Source organism: Bombina bombina, chromosome 1 (assembly GCF_027579735.1).
Source record: "Bombina bombina isolate aBomBom1 chromosome 1, aBomBom1.pri, whole genome shotgun sequence".
Lineage (NCBI taxonomy): Eukaryota > Metazoa > Chordata > Amphibia > Anura > Bombinatoridae > Bombina > Bombina bombina.
Genome location: NC_069499.1, coordinates 1,014,913,999 through 1,014,932,336, shown reverse-complemented (window position 1 = coordinate 1,014,932,336; position 18,338 = coordinate 1,014,913,999). Strand labels below are relative to the sequence as shown.

Here is an 18,338-nt window from a genome sequence, read left to right as displayed (position 1 = left end):
CAGAGGAGCGTGGTGCTTTACTGGGACATGAAGTTGGCTACTGCATACGTTTTGATGACTGTACTGATCCACAGGCCACACGTATCAAGGTGAATAAAATGGTATTCTCTGCAAACCAAGGTGTTGTGTTGCTAGAATAATGCAAATAGCCACCTCCACCTGTCATATACCATCATGGTACTGTATGATAAGATCAGCTTCTTGCTTGACATTCCTTCTTGCAAATTATGGGCTAGATTACAAGTAGAGTGCGAATTTATCACACGCACGCAAATGGGCAAATTTGTGCATTTGCAGGCGTGCGATAAATAACCAGCCATTACAAGTGGCTGGTTATTGATACCACAAGCTTGTGGTCAGAAAATTTAACCAGAGGTATGACCTAAATCTTCCCCAATTGCCCCCATATTTTAGTGTAGTTATGTTTATTTAAAAAAAAAAAAAAAAAAGTAGCACGTAGCATCTTTTTTTTTTAAAAAAAACAAAAAATTGCAAGAGGCAGGTTTAAGGGGTTAAAAAATGGTGGGTGTGGGGTGTTAGAAAAAAACCGTCACTAAGAAGTGCCTGTACATTGAGGTCTACAGGGACTGTGTGTTCCCAGTAAATATATATGTGTATAAGCGTATACATATTTATATTTGCTGCGGGACTTACCCCCTTTGCTGCGTTTAGGTTCTGTGCCGTTTATGATGGCATCAAAACGAGGCTTCCAGTCGAGCCTACGGAGAGTGCTCTCTTTAGTGCAATGCTTCTGTGTAATGCAAACGCGAGGTCGCTTTCGCATTGCACCTAGCTAGTAATATCAGCGCACATTTGCGTGCACTTGTATTACAAAGTGGAGCGTAAATATTGCTTTAGTGAAAGCGATATTTTGCGCTACACTTTGTAATCTGGCCCTATATAGGGCCAGATTACGAGGGGAGCACTAACAGTTACATGTGAGGGATAAAGCGTTTATTGCAGGTGTTTGCACTCGTCTGGTTCAACACTTGTATTACAAGTTGAAAGGAAACACGGTCACTTGAGCGCAATGGTTAACTGTTTCTTGAAACATAAGTGTCACAAAACACATCAAATACATTAAAAAGTACCCTTACACTGATAACAACATCTAATAAAAATTATTAAAAAAAATGCACACAATAATTATAAGGGCTCTGTAAGGGAAAAAAAGCAGACAAAAGGCTTCAACATTGAGATAAATACTTATACATCTACATAAATACATATGTACACATATATAGGAGTAGATGAAAACATGTAAAAGCATAATTATGCAATATTCATATTTACTAGCGTTACACTGTGTATTTACTGTAAATATTTCACATTCCAATCTTCTGCACATAGCAGAATAGTATTAAAAATGGATAATCATATATATAAAATCATTTAAATATATAGTTATATATTGTATGAAAATATCATCAGGTGTATGTAGAAATATGTATTTATGAATAAATAGAACTTATTGTTCTATGTGAAGAACATTGGAATGTGAAATGTTAGTGTAATGAGAATATTTGATCGGGTTTGCGTGTGAGTAGGCTCCCCCCCCCCCGACTTTTTTTTTTTTTTTGCTCCATCAAATTCATCGCGTGAACATGTACACGATGTTCTAACTTCTGTTTTTTTCGCTCGTCGGGTTAGCGTGAGAGCGAAAACTGTTTGTTTTCTTTCAACTCATAATACGAGTGCAACACGACAAGCGCTAAAAGCTTACTTCTAGCTTTATCTATATCTGACAACAATTGAAAGAGCTGTACTGCAAGAAAGTGCTTCATTTCCTTTGTTATATTGGTTTTATATACTATAGAATTAGCAAACTTTCCATATAATAGTCAGCCATCTACATTGGATAATATTGCAGCTGAAGAGATTTTTCTCATTTTTGTCTCTACCAATTGAAATAAAACAAAGTCTATTATTTTATAAACATACGTGACTGTTGGCAAAGTAAACAATGAAAGAGTTAACCATACAGGCTTTTATTCTTATCCATAATAAGTTTATAACATTTCTGGCATCTAACCTTATATTAAATAGCAGACAAGCCCACAGGGAACTACTAGAAAAGAAGAAACTGCTGTCTGTGGGTGGCTTGCTTGTTTATGAATGGTCACCTTATTGTGTTGTGCTTAGAAGTTGTGGAATCCATGTAATAATATTTTTTGTTGCAGTGGGTGTGTGTGTGTGTTTGAACTACTATATCTGTCTTCCTGTCTATCTCATATAATATAAAGTAACGTTTTGTGTGCAGTTTCTTACAGATGGAATGCTTGTGCGAGAAATGATGTCTGACCCACTGCTCACCAGATACAGGTAGAATTTAATATTTCCATTGCTTTGTGGCCCAGACTGACAATATCAGGGCCAAAAATAAACTAAAGGCAAATGAGGATTCATTTTAACATACAACCACAAATACTAATACTTAGTATTACAAATGACTGACATTCATTTTTATGTACTTGTGCACGTGGAGAACATCCCTACCTAATATATTTACTGCATGAAAGCATAGGGCTCCAGATGATGACCTTGGTTCTAACCAGAATGTAGATAGTAATACTTGAAAGTGGATAGTTCCTCCTTTCAAATGCAGGATCCTATATATTTGCACTTTACTGGCTGTGTCAAACAGGTTTATTTAAAGGGACAGTATACACTCATTTTCATATAACTGCATGTAATAGACACTACTATAAAGAATAAGATGCACAGATACTGATATAAAAATCCAGTATAAAACTGTTTAAAAACTTACTTAGAAGCTGTCACTTTGGCTCTGTTGAAAAGGTAGCTGGAAAGCCCACTGCAAGTGGCAAATAAGACACTCCCCCCCCTCCCCCTTCTTTTGCATATGAAAAGACCCTTTACACAAACAGGAGCAAGCTGGAGTAGGTAGTTGAGCGTATTCACATAAAACTTTGGGGCTTGGTTAGGAGTCTGAAAATCAGAGCAATGTTATTTAAAAATAAGCAAAACTATACATTAATTAAAAAAAACAACTTTATGGGCTATATAAATAGATTATCTACAAAACATTTATGCAAAGAAAAAATGAGTGTATAATGTCCCTTTAACTATTTTTAAAGGGACACTTAACATCTTGCAATTACAAGACATTTATGTTGTCTTGCCACAGAGTACAAAAGAACTGTGAGGAGCGCAGCGCTCCTCAAAGTTCTTTTGTACTTCGTGGCTTGGTGATTTTTTAAATGTTCTAATAAACATAAGTTTTTATAATTAATAAGAGCTTGTTACAACCTTGTTACTTTGCACACAACTAGAACTACCATAAAGCAACCATGCTAAATAGTTTTCTAAATTTTGTCCTGAGTTTAGAAATACCCAATGTTTACATGTTCTTTGCTTTTTTTGCAAGTTATAGGGCAATAAGTACAAGTAGCACTTTGCTATTTCAAAACCATTTTTTTAAATATTTTATTTATGACCAACAAAGGGTACAGAAATAGTGTACATGTCATTATGCCACGCAGGGCGAGAAAAGAAAAGTTCTGCAACATCACAGTTTTACAATGTAGCTTGAGTATACAATGTTAACATAAAATATGTGCTCTAATACCAAAATTCAAGACATTTCAAACAGGTGATATATCAGTATATACATCTTGGATATAGATAAAGTGTACATATAGTTATGCCGCACAGGGCGAGAGTAGGTAAGTATTTCAATATCGCATTATTACAATGTGTTTTGAGTATAATAAACCAGAATTTGAGATGTGTCAAACAGATGATACTTGTTATATACATCTTATGTAACCCCATTGTTGGGTTTTTATAATAAAAACAAACAAACAAAAAACAAACAAACCCAGAACTATAAACCTAACCTTAACAGTTATAGCTCTTAAGTTTTCTTTAGCCTAACAATACTGAGGTTCCGAAGCTATGAAAAATAAGACAACAATATTGTAACACTATGAAATACAAACCAGACTAATTAAGGTACATAGCCTCTTTTCGTCAGATCCCGCTTTTGAAACTTTTATGAAAGGCCAGAAAAGGATATAAGTTATTAGAGGTATAAGCCTCATACTATACAACAATACAAATCTACCATTATAAATACTAAATAGGAGACGCTCACTATGATTTCTTGACCAAGTAAAGCCAAAAGGCAACCACCTATATTAGACATTAAGAGTTCTGGTTATCCAATTAGAGCTTGACTGCCCAATGCCAGTGTAACTGTGTGTAAGAGGCATAAACCCAATATCATAAGATATTGACTGTGAGCTAGATCCCTCATTATAGAGTGATACAGGGTTAGTATACAAGGGGCACAATTTACAGTAGGGTATAGGAGGTTGGTACACATATTGTGTTGAGTAATAGCAAGAAATAAATTACAGATGGTTCCCAGAGGTTTGAGAGTCAAAAAATTCCCCAATTTTGAAGTTATTGATACTGAATTTATTAGGGAATGGAATAGCATCCTTTCTGAATGCTCCTTACGGTTTATGACTATGTTAGTTAAATATAAAACAGAACTGTTAACCTGTGTTAGGAATAATATTGCTAAGTTACAATCTGATTTAAATTGCTACAGGGATAGTGCTGAATATGGAAGGTTTGATATGATGCTGAGAGAGGTAGTTGAAACTTCTAAAACTGACCTTATTCATATCAAGCATTCCAAATTCTTGCGCGACCAAATAGACTACAATGATGGACAGGTATTTATATGGCAGAAACAAAAGAGGTTCAGAAACAATTTCTCTAGGAAATTGGGTCATAATAATAAAAACAAAAACAACAAAAATAGAAACAATGATACTCTAATGAACCACTGGTCATTACCTCAGGGGAAGAATCTGATTCTTCTTTACCTAAGAAAAATAAAAATAAATCTAAGAATCACAAGAAAAAGGTGACCTTTTCAGACCCTGAAATGACTGATGATGATCAGTCATCTCAGGCTGCATCGACATCATGTGACGAGGGCTCGGGTGTTGATTCTGAATTTGAATCATTTAATGACATTGATAAAGAAGGGCCCTCCTCATTTGATCCCTGCACCAGTGATACCACCCAACTAAACTTGGGGGCTATACATAAAAAATTCTTTAACTCTTCCCACAACATCAAAACAGGGTTCTAACTTACAGCAAGGCCATAATACTATTGAGAGGAATGTTACAATTAGTAACATTAAGTCCAATAAAGAACAAACACCTCAGGTTTTTCATGTGGCTCAGAAACACACAGGAGGAGGAGGGAAACAAAAACAAAAATCACAACAAACTCCCCCAAAACAATTGCTGACACAGCCACATCGTTACACACTGAGGGAACAACAACACAGAACACACACACACAATGAAACAAAGTAATGTGATTAATGTATCCACATTAATAGAATGGAAATGCAAGTACTTAATAGAATGGAAATGCAAGTACTTGAATATGGCCTGGGTTTCTGTCCTGACAGAAGGTTTGACATCTTTCAAACTATTATAGATGTCAATCGTTTTGTCAGGAAATTAACCCTTAAAAAACATTTTTCTTCAAAGATAAATCTGGATCAATCCATCAGAGAAATTACTTCTTCTGATGTTGGACATCCAGATTTAGAGTTCACTGAAGCTTGTAGTATGGTGGCCCTGGAAAGTTTAGAAGCAGAATCAGATACAAACTCAGAATTCACTAATAGTCAATTACCAAAGTTGAAGCCCAGTACAGATTTTTACCCAATACACAAAAGGGAAAAGCTCTTGAAACATTTCACAAAAGAGTCATTGAAGATCTGCATCTTCTTAACCAAAATAATACCAAGCCATCACACAACCTCTCTAAACGGGAAAATGAGCCGCTTAAAAATAATGAATCGATCGTGATACGACAATCCGATAAGGGAGGTAGTGTGGTGGTCATGGACCGTACACAGTACGTCAGTGAGGCTTTACGCCAATTAAGTGACACTAATGTTTATTCGGTTTTGAAAAGAAATCCAGGCAGCGAATTTCAGTATGAACTGGGGCAGATCCTGGACGACGGAATAGCTTTGGGCATTTTGGATAAGCAAACAGCAGATGCTCTGTATGTTAAACATCCGCTAACTCCAGTCTTCCATCATCTGCCTAAGGTCCATAAAAACTTAAGTGATATTAAGGGCCGACCCATTGTATCAGGCATTGGCTCACTATTGGAGCCCCTTTGTGATTGGTTAGCCAAAATTTTACAACCCTTTGTACTTGCATTACCCAGTTATATTAGGGATACTACACATGTCTTGAGGATTATGGATGACATTGAATGGAGACAGGAGTACAGTTGGCTCACCATTGATATGATCTCGCTGTACTCCAGTATCCCTCACGACATGGGTTTGGAAGCTATTGCATTCTTTCTTAAAAAGGATCCAAGCATGAGAGAGACAACCATTAAGTATCTGTTGAGAGTAACACAATTTCTTTTGGAGCACAACTATTTGTTCTTTGAAGGGGTGTTCTATCTGCAGCGACAGGGCACAGCTTGCTAATTTATTCATAGGCTGGCTCGAACGTATGTTTTTGTATGATGAGAGGAACCCCTTCAGAGAGGAGATAGTTGTCTACAAACGCTTCATAGATGACCTTATTTTTATTTGGTCATCAACAGAAGCTAGAGCCTCTGAATTTGTTGAGTACTTAAATGCCAGTGACAATGGACTGAATTTTACATTTGAGTGGCAAAAAAATAAGGTGAACTTTTTGGACATCACTTTAAGTGGTGCCAATATTGGTAACACAATCCATTCTACACTTTATAGGAAGCCCATCTCTGGCAACACTATCCTTCACAACAAAAGTGCCCACCCTTCACACGTGTTTAAAGGAATTGCCAAAGGTCAGTTCCTTAGAGCACGTAGGATTTGTAGCAGGGATCAAGATTTTGAAACAGAAAGCACAAACATCAAAGACAGATTAAAATCACGAGGTTACCCACCTAGAATGCTTAACCATCTAGCCCAAAAAAACTTGGAAGATGGTAGACCTCCATTATGCAATCAGTCTCGAAAAAACACTGAAGATAAGGATTTATCTTTTATCACAAAATATTCTTCTGATTATACATCAGTTTGTGATATTGCAAATTTTTTTTCCCAATTCTGTTGGAGGACACTGGTTTGAAGGATACTGTTGAGAAGGGGTTTAGGTGTGTATATTCCCGAAATCTCACTTAGGGTAACATTCTTGCCCCCAGTCAGTTACCAAGCTTGAAGAGAAACACAGGATCTTGGTTACTTGTAAATGGCACATACAAATGTGGTAATCATAGATGTAAAGCCTGTGATTTTCTGACTGAGGGCCGAGAGTTTTACTCTTGTGTTTCACGTGAATCATTTCTCACAAAAGGTTGTGTCAAGTGCTCAACTAGTTATGTCATATACCTAATTGAGTGTACAGAACACTCAAGACAGTATGTTGGCATGACCAGTCGGGACGTTAGAACCCGCATACGTGAGCATTTGGGTTATATTAAATATGACAAACCCTGCTCAGCGCTATCAAGGCACTTTCTGGAAGTACATCAAAAGGATGTTACTTCCTTTAAATGGAGAGCAATTGAGGCAATAACATTACCCACTAGAGGAGGAGACAAAGACCAACTCTTGGCACGCCGAGGTTTATTGGATTATGAAATTAAAAACACAAATCCCCCATGGTTTTAATTCAGAATATGATATAATCAACCATTGGAAATAATAGATATTTTAAGATATTGAGATATTTTTATGTTAAGCATAGAGACAGGATAATAAGTATTTATATTTATGGATATATTTAATTTTTTGATCAAGGGGGTCTGAGGTCCTTGACCAAGTATTTACATTGGTTAGCTATCCTTGTGTGTTTCTTGTAAGTTGGTTGTTGTCATTTTACCATGGTTATTATTATATCATATTACATATTATATATTTTTTTTATAGTTATACTCAAAAATGTATACTTTAGCCTACTATATACAGGTGGCCCTCGTTTTACAACGGTTCAATTTACACTGTTTCAGAATAACAACCTTTTTTTCCAGTCATGTGACTGCTATTGAAAAGCATTGAGAAGCAGTGCATTTATTAAAATAGCCAGTAGGTGGAGCTGTTCGCTTGTGTTGCAGCAAAGCCAAGCAAGCTGAAATTAATCAGTTTAACCAGACCTGAGCTATCAAGCAGCTTTCAAAGGAACAAGATCTTCCATCCTGTCTATAAATCAGTCCAGATTGGAATGCATAGAAAGAACTGTTTGCCTAAAAATGCAAGTGAAGTCTGTGTTGTGTGATTATTTTATTACGTTTATAATGGTGTTTAGCAAATGTTTTTGTTCATTTAACTTAGTTTAATTATATATTCTGTGTTGTGTGATTATTATATTAGGTTTATAATGCTGTTTAGCATTTAAAGTCTTCATTTCAAAGCTTTAAAAATAATGTATTAGGTGTTACTTATGCCAATTTTGAGAGGGGCCTGGAACCTAACTCCCTCACTTCCCATTGACTTACATTATAAACTGGGTTTCCATTTACAACCATTCCTTCTGGAACCTAACCCCGGCGTAAACTGAGGGATATATATATATATATATGTGGCCCTCGTTTTACAACGGTTCAATTTACACCGTTTCAGAATAACAACCTTTTTTTCCAGTCATGTGACTGCTATTGAAAAGCATTGAGAAGCAGTGCATTTATTAAAATAGCCAGTAGGTGGAGCTGTCCGCTTGTGTTGCAGCAAAGCCAAGCAAGCTGAAATTAATCAGTTTAACCTGACCTGAGCTATTGAACAAATTTCAAAGGAACAAGATCTTCCTGTCTATAAATCAGTCCAGATTGGAATGCATAGAAAGAACTGTTTGCAGAAAATGCAAGTGAAGTCTGTGTTGTGTGATTATTTTATTAGGTTTATAATGCTGTTTAGCAAATGTTTTTGTTCATTTAACTTAGTTTATTTATATATTCTGTGTTGTGTGATTATTATTAGTTTTATAATGCTGTTTAGCATTTAAAGTCTTCATTTCAAAGCTTTAAAAATAATGTATTAGGTGTTACTTATGTCAATTTTGAGAGGGGCCTGGAACCTAACTCCCTCACTTCCCATTGACTTACATTATAAACTGGGTTTCAATTTACAACGGTTTCGATTTACAACCATTCCTTCTGGAACCTAACCCTGGCGTAAACTGAGGGCTACCTGTATTGGATAACTTCAATTGATCAATTTGATCTTATGTATTATCATTATTTTTGTAAGGTGTTTCTAGAGAACTATTACTCGTTTAAATTAAAATGGATACACTTTAAATCGCCATAAATAAGTTTATAGGACCTTAATCATATTATACACATATGTTATTATTTCTGGTTCTATCTCTAAACACGAGAATCGATTTTCCCACCAATTACTTCTTTAATGTTGTATAGCTAAAATAATATAATAACATAATAAAATAAAATAATAATTTAACCATGAAAGGTAATAACTTATAGATTGAACTATGACAGATCTGTTAAATTTGGTGACATTTTCTGTTTTTTACTTTTAATGACAACAATTTTATGAATATAGATGCTTTCATGTTTTTATGTCTCTATGCTTTTCATATATACTCATCACAATTCAACTGTATGTTTGGTCGAATTTTGTTTGGACACAATAGGGACTTTTCCAAAAAAAAGGTTCCTTTCAGTTTAAATAATAATAGTCCCCTTTTGAATTCAATCTTTCTAAATCTGTATATGTAATTTTGGAATAGTATGAGTTAAACTAATTGGAATGAGTGTTTAGCACCGGCCAATGGTTACTGAGAATATGCTTTTTAAACTTGAGATGCATTTGCTCTAACAGGTTTATGAATACGGCTCCTGCCGAAACGCGTAAAACCTGTTAGCCTTTTATCTAACGTGTTTTAATGGATGTCATAAATAAAGTTTATTTTACTTATTCTACCTACGGATTTTGAACTTTCTTTTTTGTACAGATGATACTTGTTATATACATCTTATGTAACCCCATTGTTGGGTTTTTATAATAAAAACAAACAAAAAACAAACAAACCCAGAACTATAAACCTAACCTTAACAGTTATAGCTCTTAAGTTTTCTTTAGCCTAACAATACTGAGGTTCCGAAGCTATGAAAAATAAGACAACAATATTGTAACACTATGAAATACAAACCAGACTAATTAAGGTACATAGCCTCTTTTCGTCAGATCCCGCTTTTGAAACTTTTATGAAAGGCCAGAAAAGGATATAAGTTATTAGAGGTATAAGCCTCATACTATACAACAATACAAATCTACCATTATAAATACTAAATAGGAGACGCTCACTATGATTTCTTGACCAAGTAAAGCCAAAAGGCAACCACCTATATTAGACATTAAGAGTTCTGGTTATCCAATTAGAGCTTGACTGCCCAATGCCAGTGTAACTGTGTGTAAGAGGCATAAACCCAATATCATAAGATATTGACTGTGAGCTAGATCCCTCATTATAGAGTGATACAGGGTTAGTATATAAGGGGCACAATTTACAGTAGGGTATAGGAGGTTGGTACACATATTGTGTTGAGTAATAGCGAGAAATAATAACGTTCAGAGATTGACAGTATCCATTAAAAATGGAAATAGTGTAAGGTGTATATCTATGCACTAAAAAATTACAAGATGTCAGTTGCTGCAATTAAAAAAAAGTCTCTTTATTTAGAAATATTTAAAATACAGAGGGAACATACCCTATTTGAAAAGAACAGACTAACATGTTTCGGCTTGCGCCGTACTCATAGTCCTAAAACAACATACAGACACTCCTGCTTAAGAACCCTATACTAGGGTTTGATTGGTAGAAATCTCAATTATCAATTAGGGTTTTTAAAGGTGCAGTACATAGTACTCTTATTTAGCAATGGGATAGAATATATACACACATCAATTCATGCAATTTAGAGTATATAATTGTACAGTGCCCTAAATTCACGCATGTCTAACATTTACTTTATGCCTCAATCTCATATTTCTTTTGTTAGAGATGGATTGAACTGAAAAATGGAAAATTCACATCATAGATTTCAAAATTTAAATTATACATTTTAAAGTTTTAAATGGGAAAAAAATAGAGTTAAGTAACATATATAAGACAGTAAGTGCACTAAGTACACTGTTATGTGGTGGGCTTTTTTGAGAGAGGAAAGACTATTCTTTTTTATATATAGATTTCATATCAAATTTCATACAACTTTTCATATAGATTTTATCTCTGAAGGGGCTACAGTGATATACCTAGTTCTTATACTAAAAACCATAGGAGCTTAAAAGTAAATTATGCCTTGTAATGGATTTAAGTAAAAGGAAAAAATAAAAGAAAAAATAGATGTAACTTATAACGTGTGACTTATACTTTTTGTATACACTCTGAGTGTGTTATCTCCATAACCTAGGTTGTGAAAAGATCTTTCTATATATATACTAGTCATCTACACACATAGGTGTTATTGACCAATATATAATTAGAAACTTACATGAGACATTTATTTATTGATCTCTGGATATCAAGGGTCTTAGAAAGCTCCACAGCTTCATGACTTTAGAAGAAGCCTTCAAAGGGACCCGATGGAGGGGGGGGAAATGACGTGGTCAATTCCAATGATTGATAAAATCATACTCAGAGTTCAAACCAAAAGGAACCTTGGTCTGAAGTCTGAATATCCAGTACATCTCCTGTCTGGATAGAATTTGGAATTTATCTCCACCCCTCCCTCGGGCCTGTACTTTCTCAATTACCATCCATCTAAGACTTGTGCAGTCTTTATCGTGTGTGTTAACAAAATGTTTAACTACGGGGGTGGTACTCTTACCTACTCTAATGGTTGATAAATGTTCACGTATTCGTGAACGTACCTCTCTCGTTGTTAAACCTATGTATTGAAGGTTACAAACCGTGCACCACAAGAGATAGATGCAGTAGGTGGATCTACAGTTCACGCAGGCCACTACTTCAAAGCTTTCCCCTGTAGTGCAGGATTGAAATGATGAACCTATGTGGACATGTTCACATGCTTTACATTGATTGTTCCCACATCTATATGTGCCCCTATGTCTAAGCCAGGAGGATTGTGTCGCTGGGGCTGGTTTTTTTAGTTGTGAGGGAGATAGAATGCTACCCACAGATTTATTCCGTCGATACGAGAACCTGCAGCCTTTTCTTACTGCATCAGCTAGGCAATCATCAGCTGCCAATAGTTTAAAATGTCCTCGGATTATATTGCAAATGGTATGGTATTGTTCAGAATAATCTGTAACAAATGTCAATTTGCGTTCTTGATGACCACTAGGTTTTATGCGGTCCACCAAAAGGGAATCTCTTGTTAGTTTGTCTACTTCGTTTCTAGCTTTCTTAAGCACCTTGGTACTATATCCCCTTTCTTTCAATCTATCCTGTAATGCTTCTGCATGGCGTTCATAGTCATTTACTTTTGTACAGTTCCTTTTGAGACGAATAAATTGTCCCTTAGCCACAGAATATGGAACCTGACGAGGATGGCAACTTTGGGCATGTAGTATACTGTTCCCTGAAATGGGCTTCCTGTATACTTCAGATGTAATGTCGCCTGATTGCCATCCCCTAAGCTCCACATCCAAAAAATGAATATTCTGTTTGTTTGTTTCATGTGTGAAACGCAGATTGAAATCATTCTGATCCAGATATTTAACAAATTCATTTACTGGGTATCTCTCACTGTCCCAAACAAACAGCAAATCGTCAATGAAACGATAGTACATCCTAATGGCAGGACAGAAGGTGTTACTATCCGCATAAATGTGGGACCGCTCCCACCAACCCATATATAGGTTGGCATAAGTAGGGGCGAACTTAGCGCCCATAGCAGTCCCACATTTCTGCAGATAGTAATCACCTTCAAATTGGAAATAATTGTGTGAGAGGAGAAATTCAGTGACCTCCAACACAAAAGCTCTAAAAGGCTCACTGTAGGTTGTCTCATGAATCAAAAAATATTCAATAGCCTTCAATCCTAAATGATGGGGGATTGAAGAATACAATGCTATGACATCCACTGTGAGCCACATAGAATTCTGTGTCCATCGGATTTGATCAATAAGATTCAGAATGTGTTTTGTGTCCCTAATATAACTAGGGAGAGCTATGACCAAAGGTTGTAACAAGTTATCCAACCACTCTGAAAGATGCTCTAGCATAGATCCTATTCCACTCACTATCGGTCTTCCCCGCACGTTTTCAATTGTTTTATGCACCTTAGGAAGGTGGTGGAAGATTGGAATTACCGGGTGTTTGACATATAAATATTGACAGGTGTCATTGTCAATAAAACCCTCTTCCACAGCACTATCCAAAAGGTGCATAAGTTGTCTTTGAAACACATTCGTCGGGTCTCCCCTCAGTTTGATGTAACTGGTATCATCCTCTAGTTGCCTCAAGGCCTCACTTATATAGTATGACCTATTCATGACAACTACAGAGCCCCCTTTGTCCGCTTGTTTTATGACAATATTCAAATTGTCACTTAATGATCTCACGGCTTGTTTTTCAAGTACACTTAGATTATTTTTAACTGTTTTTTTCTCATGATTCAGTTTTCTCAAGTCAGCCTCAACTCTTCTATAAAAGGTCTCTATAGTGTTTCCTCTGCTCTGGATGGGGTAGAAAGTAGAGGGATTTTTATATTTCTTATGCGATGTAGTTTGTGTATTAGTGGTATCAGTTATTGTCTCATGTTCCAACCCCCTCAGAGCTATGAGGTCACATGTATCTTGGAATTGAAACCCTTGGTAGATATTAGAATTTACTTGCCCCTGAGATTGTTCTATAGAAATTTCTGATTCATTATTTCTGAAGTGTTTACAGAGTGTTAGGTTGCGCACAAATTTGTTAAGATCCAACATTGTATTGAACAGATTAAAACTTACAGTGGGCACAAAGCCCAGGCCCAAACTCAACACTCTGTACTCTTCTTTTGTCAAGGTGTGATCAGAGAGATTTATGACGGTTTGTATTTTGATGGCATCCTGGTTTGTCTTACTGGGTACCTCCCTTGTTCGGGTAGTGTGATTGCTGTCCCACCTCCCCTGGACCGCTGACCCATGTGAAAAACCTGTTCCATCTGTGAAAACTCTTCATCTCTACTTGTTGATACATTCATAGATTGTTGTTCATAAGATGGAACAGGGTTTACAGATGGTTGATATTTTCTCTGTTGGTGTGTATTATGTTGTTGAAAGCTGGGTTTACCAGAGTGTTGGACTGCATATACCCTGTTAGGACCCTGTCTCATGTCCATTCTAGTGTGTATGTTCCCCCGTCCAGAAAATCTGTTATAATTAGTGTTCCTTTTTACCGTATCCTGGAGGGTTTCTTCCTCAGCTGAATATGCACCATCATCCCCAGACTCTGCCTCACTATCTGAAAAAGTAACATTTTTGTTACCCCTACCTCTCTGTCTCCTACCTCTTCCTCTCCTATGCCCCCTGTTCTGACTCCTCCTATATTGGAATCTTTGGCCTCTGTTCCAAATATAGATTTTGTTGTTATCATAATCTGATTTGTCCCTTAAAAATTTGCTGTGTTTGATACTAACAATCTCCTCCTTAACCTCTCTGATTGTTTTTTGTAACACAGCATCAAATTTGGGAAAATCAATACTGGCACAAAAATTGTTTAAAAGTGTTTGTACATCACAAATATCAACCCTGATTGCATTTAACATTTCAGTTTTATGACTTATCAGTAGTTTCATTAGTCGGCCAGAACAGTCACTCAGAATAAGGTTCCACATATCAATAAACTCTTGGTCATCAGTTTCAAAAGTTGGAAATTTGCTGATTCGCAAGCCCCTTGGTATCATGTTAAGGGCTAGATACTTTTCTAAAGTCCAAATATCCCATTTAATTTTCTTTTCCTTGATTAAAAGGCGCTCCATCTCATCAAATAGCATAGGCAAATCAAAACTTTTTCGATCATGTGAGAATATATGCTCTATTTCCACATTGTCAAAGTCCCTCTCATTTACTTCTTTTAGTGAATAATAGGTGATCACAGTTGATCCCTCTTGAATCATATCTTGCTGCATATTGTTGCAATACAGAAACCAGGGGTTTTGCCCAAACACCCAAAAATACAAATAAGAAAAAAAAAATGGTTTGTTGCAACAGAACAAAATAACTGCTATATAGTAATGTCCGTACAAGCTTTGAGCTATAGTTCCTTTTTATTTTCTGTTTCTAAGTAGTGACAGTAATAATAAGCAAAGTATGCTGTGCTCCCCTCTCTCTATGGACAATAAACAGTGGGTTATCAAGCCCCTTCGTTATTCTTTTGACCTTTTATGTATATATATTTTGTGCTATTCAGATAACCCTTATGTGACTTGTTCCCGAGTATCAATGTGTAGCTAGTAATCCTTAAAGCAATAATGTACAGGATTTTGAAGGATTTTAAGCGGATATGGAAAAGTTCCAATCTGTAAACCAGTGTCTCTGTTCATGCAGATGCAGAAGCATTACAGGATAGATTGAAAGAAAGGGGATATAGTACCAAGGTGCTTAAGAAAGCTAGAAACGAAGTAGACAAACTAACAAGAGATTCCCTTTTGGTGGACCGCATAAAACCTAGTGGTCATCAAGAACGCAAATTGACATTTGTTACAGATTATTCTGAACAATACCATACCATTTGCAATATAATCCGAGGACATTTTAAACTATTGGCAGCTGATGATTGCCTAGCTGATGCAGTAAGAAAAGGCTGCAGGTTCTCGTATCGACGGAATAAATCTGTGGGTAGCATTCTATCTCCCTCACAACTAAAAAAACCGGCCCCAGCGACACAATCCTCCTGGCTTAGACATAGGGGCACATATAGATGTGGGAACAATCAATGTAAAGCATGTGAACATGTCCACATAGGTTCATCATTTCAATCCTGCACTACAGGGGAAAGCTTTGAAGTAGTGGCCTGCGTGAACTGTAGATCCACCTACTGCATCTATCTCTTGTGGTGCACGGTTTGTAACCTTCAATACATAGGTTTAACAACGAGAGAGGTACGTTCACGAATACGTGAACATTTATCAACCATTAGAGTAGGTAAGAGTACCACCCCCGTAGTTAAACATTTTGTTAACACACACGATAAAGACTGCACAAGTCTTAGATGGATGGTAATTGAGAAAGTACAGGCCCGAGGGAGGGGTGGAGATAAATTCCAAATTCTATCCAGACAGGAGATGTACTGGATATTCAGACTTCAGACCAAGGTTCCTTTTGGTTTGAACTCTGAGTATGATTTTATCAATCATTGGAATTGACCACGTCATTTCCCCCCCCTCCATCGGGTCCCTTTGAAGGCTTCTTCTAAAGTCATGAAGCTGTGGAGCTTTCTAAGACCCTTGATATCCAGAGATCAATAAATAAATAACTGTCTCATGTAAGTTTCTAATTATATATTGGTCAATAACACCTATGTGTGTAGATGACTAGTATATATATAGAAAGATCTTTTCACAACCTAGGTTATGGAGATAACACACTCAGAGTGTATACAAAAAGTATAAGTCACACGTTATAAGTTACATCTATTTTTTCTTTTATTTTTTCCTTTTACTTAAATCCATTACAAGGCATAATTTACTTTTAAGCTCCTATGGTTTTTAGTATAAGAACTAGGTATATCACTGTAGCCCCTTCAGAGATAAAATCTATATGAAAAGTTGTATGAAATTTGATATGAAATCTATATATAAAAAAGAATAGTCTTTCCTCTCTCAAAAAAGCCCACCACATAACAGTGTACTTAGTGCACTTACTGTCTTATATATGTTACTTAACTCTATTTTTTTCCCATTTAAAACTTTAAAATGTATAATTTAAATTTTGAAATCTATGATGTGAATTTTCCATTTTTCAGTTCAATCCATCTCTAACAAAAGAAATATGAGATTGAGGCATAAAGTAAATGTTAGACATGCGTGAATTTAGGGCACTGTACAATTATATACTCTAAATTGCATGAATTGATGTGTGTATATATTCTATCCCATTGCTAAATAAGAGTACTATGTACTGCACCTTTAAAAACCCTAATTGATAATTGAGATTTCTACCAATCAAACCCTAGTATAGGGTTCTTAAGCAGGAGTGTCTGTATGTTGTTTTAGGACTATGAGTACGGCGCAAGCCGAAACATGTTAGTCTGTTCTTTTCAAATAGGGTATGTTCCCTCTGTATTTTAAATATTTCTAAATAAAGAGACTTTTTTTTAATTGCAGCAACTGACATCTTGTAATTTTTGAGCTTTAATTTTTGCCCAAGTCAGTTGCTGCTTTTCTACTAGCTGCACTGCAGTCCGGACTTGCCAACAACCCTCTCTCTGGATGATATCCTTTCAACTTTGGTTCCCGAGGATACATACGGCATCAGGATAAAAATTGTGGAAGTACCTATTTTGGTGCGATTTAACAACAGAGGATTTTGCGGCAGAGAGGCTTGAAACAGCCCGTGGATTGATTGAAGTTCCAGCAAACTCCAAGCCCAGTTGCCCAGGGTGTACCATTAACAGACGGAATCCAGGAAGTGACGTCACGCCCCACGTGTGGCGATACGGAAGACGCTGAATCCGCATGGTGTGGACGGACGGGGGTCCGGAACAGCGCATAGCAAACCAGCAAGACCTAGGACGATCCAGGTCAGAGGTACCGGGGCACAGAAGGGAGCGGAGGTATATGTATTCATATATATATGTATCTGCATGAACAGAGACACTGGTTTACAGATTGGAACTTTTCCATATCCGCTTAAAATCCTTCAAAATCCTGTACATTATTGCTTTAAGGATTACTAGCTACACATTGATACTCGGGAACAAGTCACATAAGGGTTATCTGAATAGCACAAAATATATATACATAAAAGGTCAAAAGAATAACGAAGGGGCTTGATAACCCACTGTTTATTGTCCATAGAGAGAGGGGAGCACAGCATACTTTGCTTATTATTACTGTCACTACTTAGAAACAGAAAATAAAAAGGAACTATAGCTCAAAGCTTGTACGGACATTACTATATAGCAGTTATTTTGTTCTGTTGCAACAAACCATTTTTTTTTTCTTATTTGTATATCTATGCACTCTCAACAATCTGTGAAAAATTGTCTGAATTGCGTTATTAGTTAAGGCATCTACAGATTATTTGCCTTATGCAAGACTCCACCATAGTAAAAGGAATCCATTTCAATTATTGAAATGTAACTCTAATAGCAGGCATAAGTTTGATTATTTAATCTGTTTTTTATATATACAGAGAT

At 36.2% G+C, this 18,338-nt stretch overlaps 1 protein-coding gene across 1 annotated transcript in view; it reads left to right on the top strand.

The window, feature by feature from the left end:
• The window catches only part of DHX35 (DEAH-box helicase 35), a 254,621-nt gene that overhangs the window by 3,107 nt on the left and 233,176 nt on the right, over positions 1-18,338 (top strand). Inside the window, exons 5-6 of the mRNA XM_053714905.1 lie at positions 1-89; positions 2,261-2,322. The exon at positions 1-89 is cut by the window's left edge and continues 16 nt beyond it. Coding sequence (XP_053570880.1) covers positions 1-89; positions 2,261-2,322 — 151 coding nt within the window. The remainder of the gene's footprint in view (positions 90-2,260; positions 2,323-18,338) is intronic.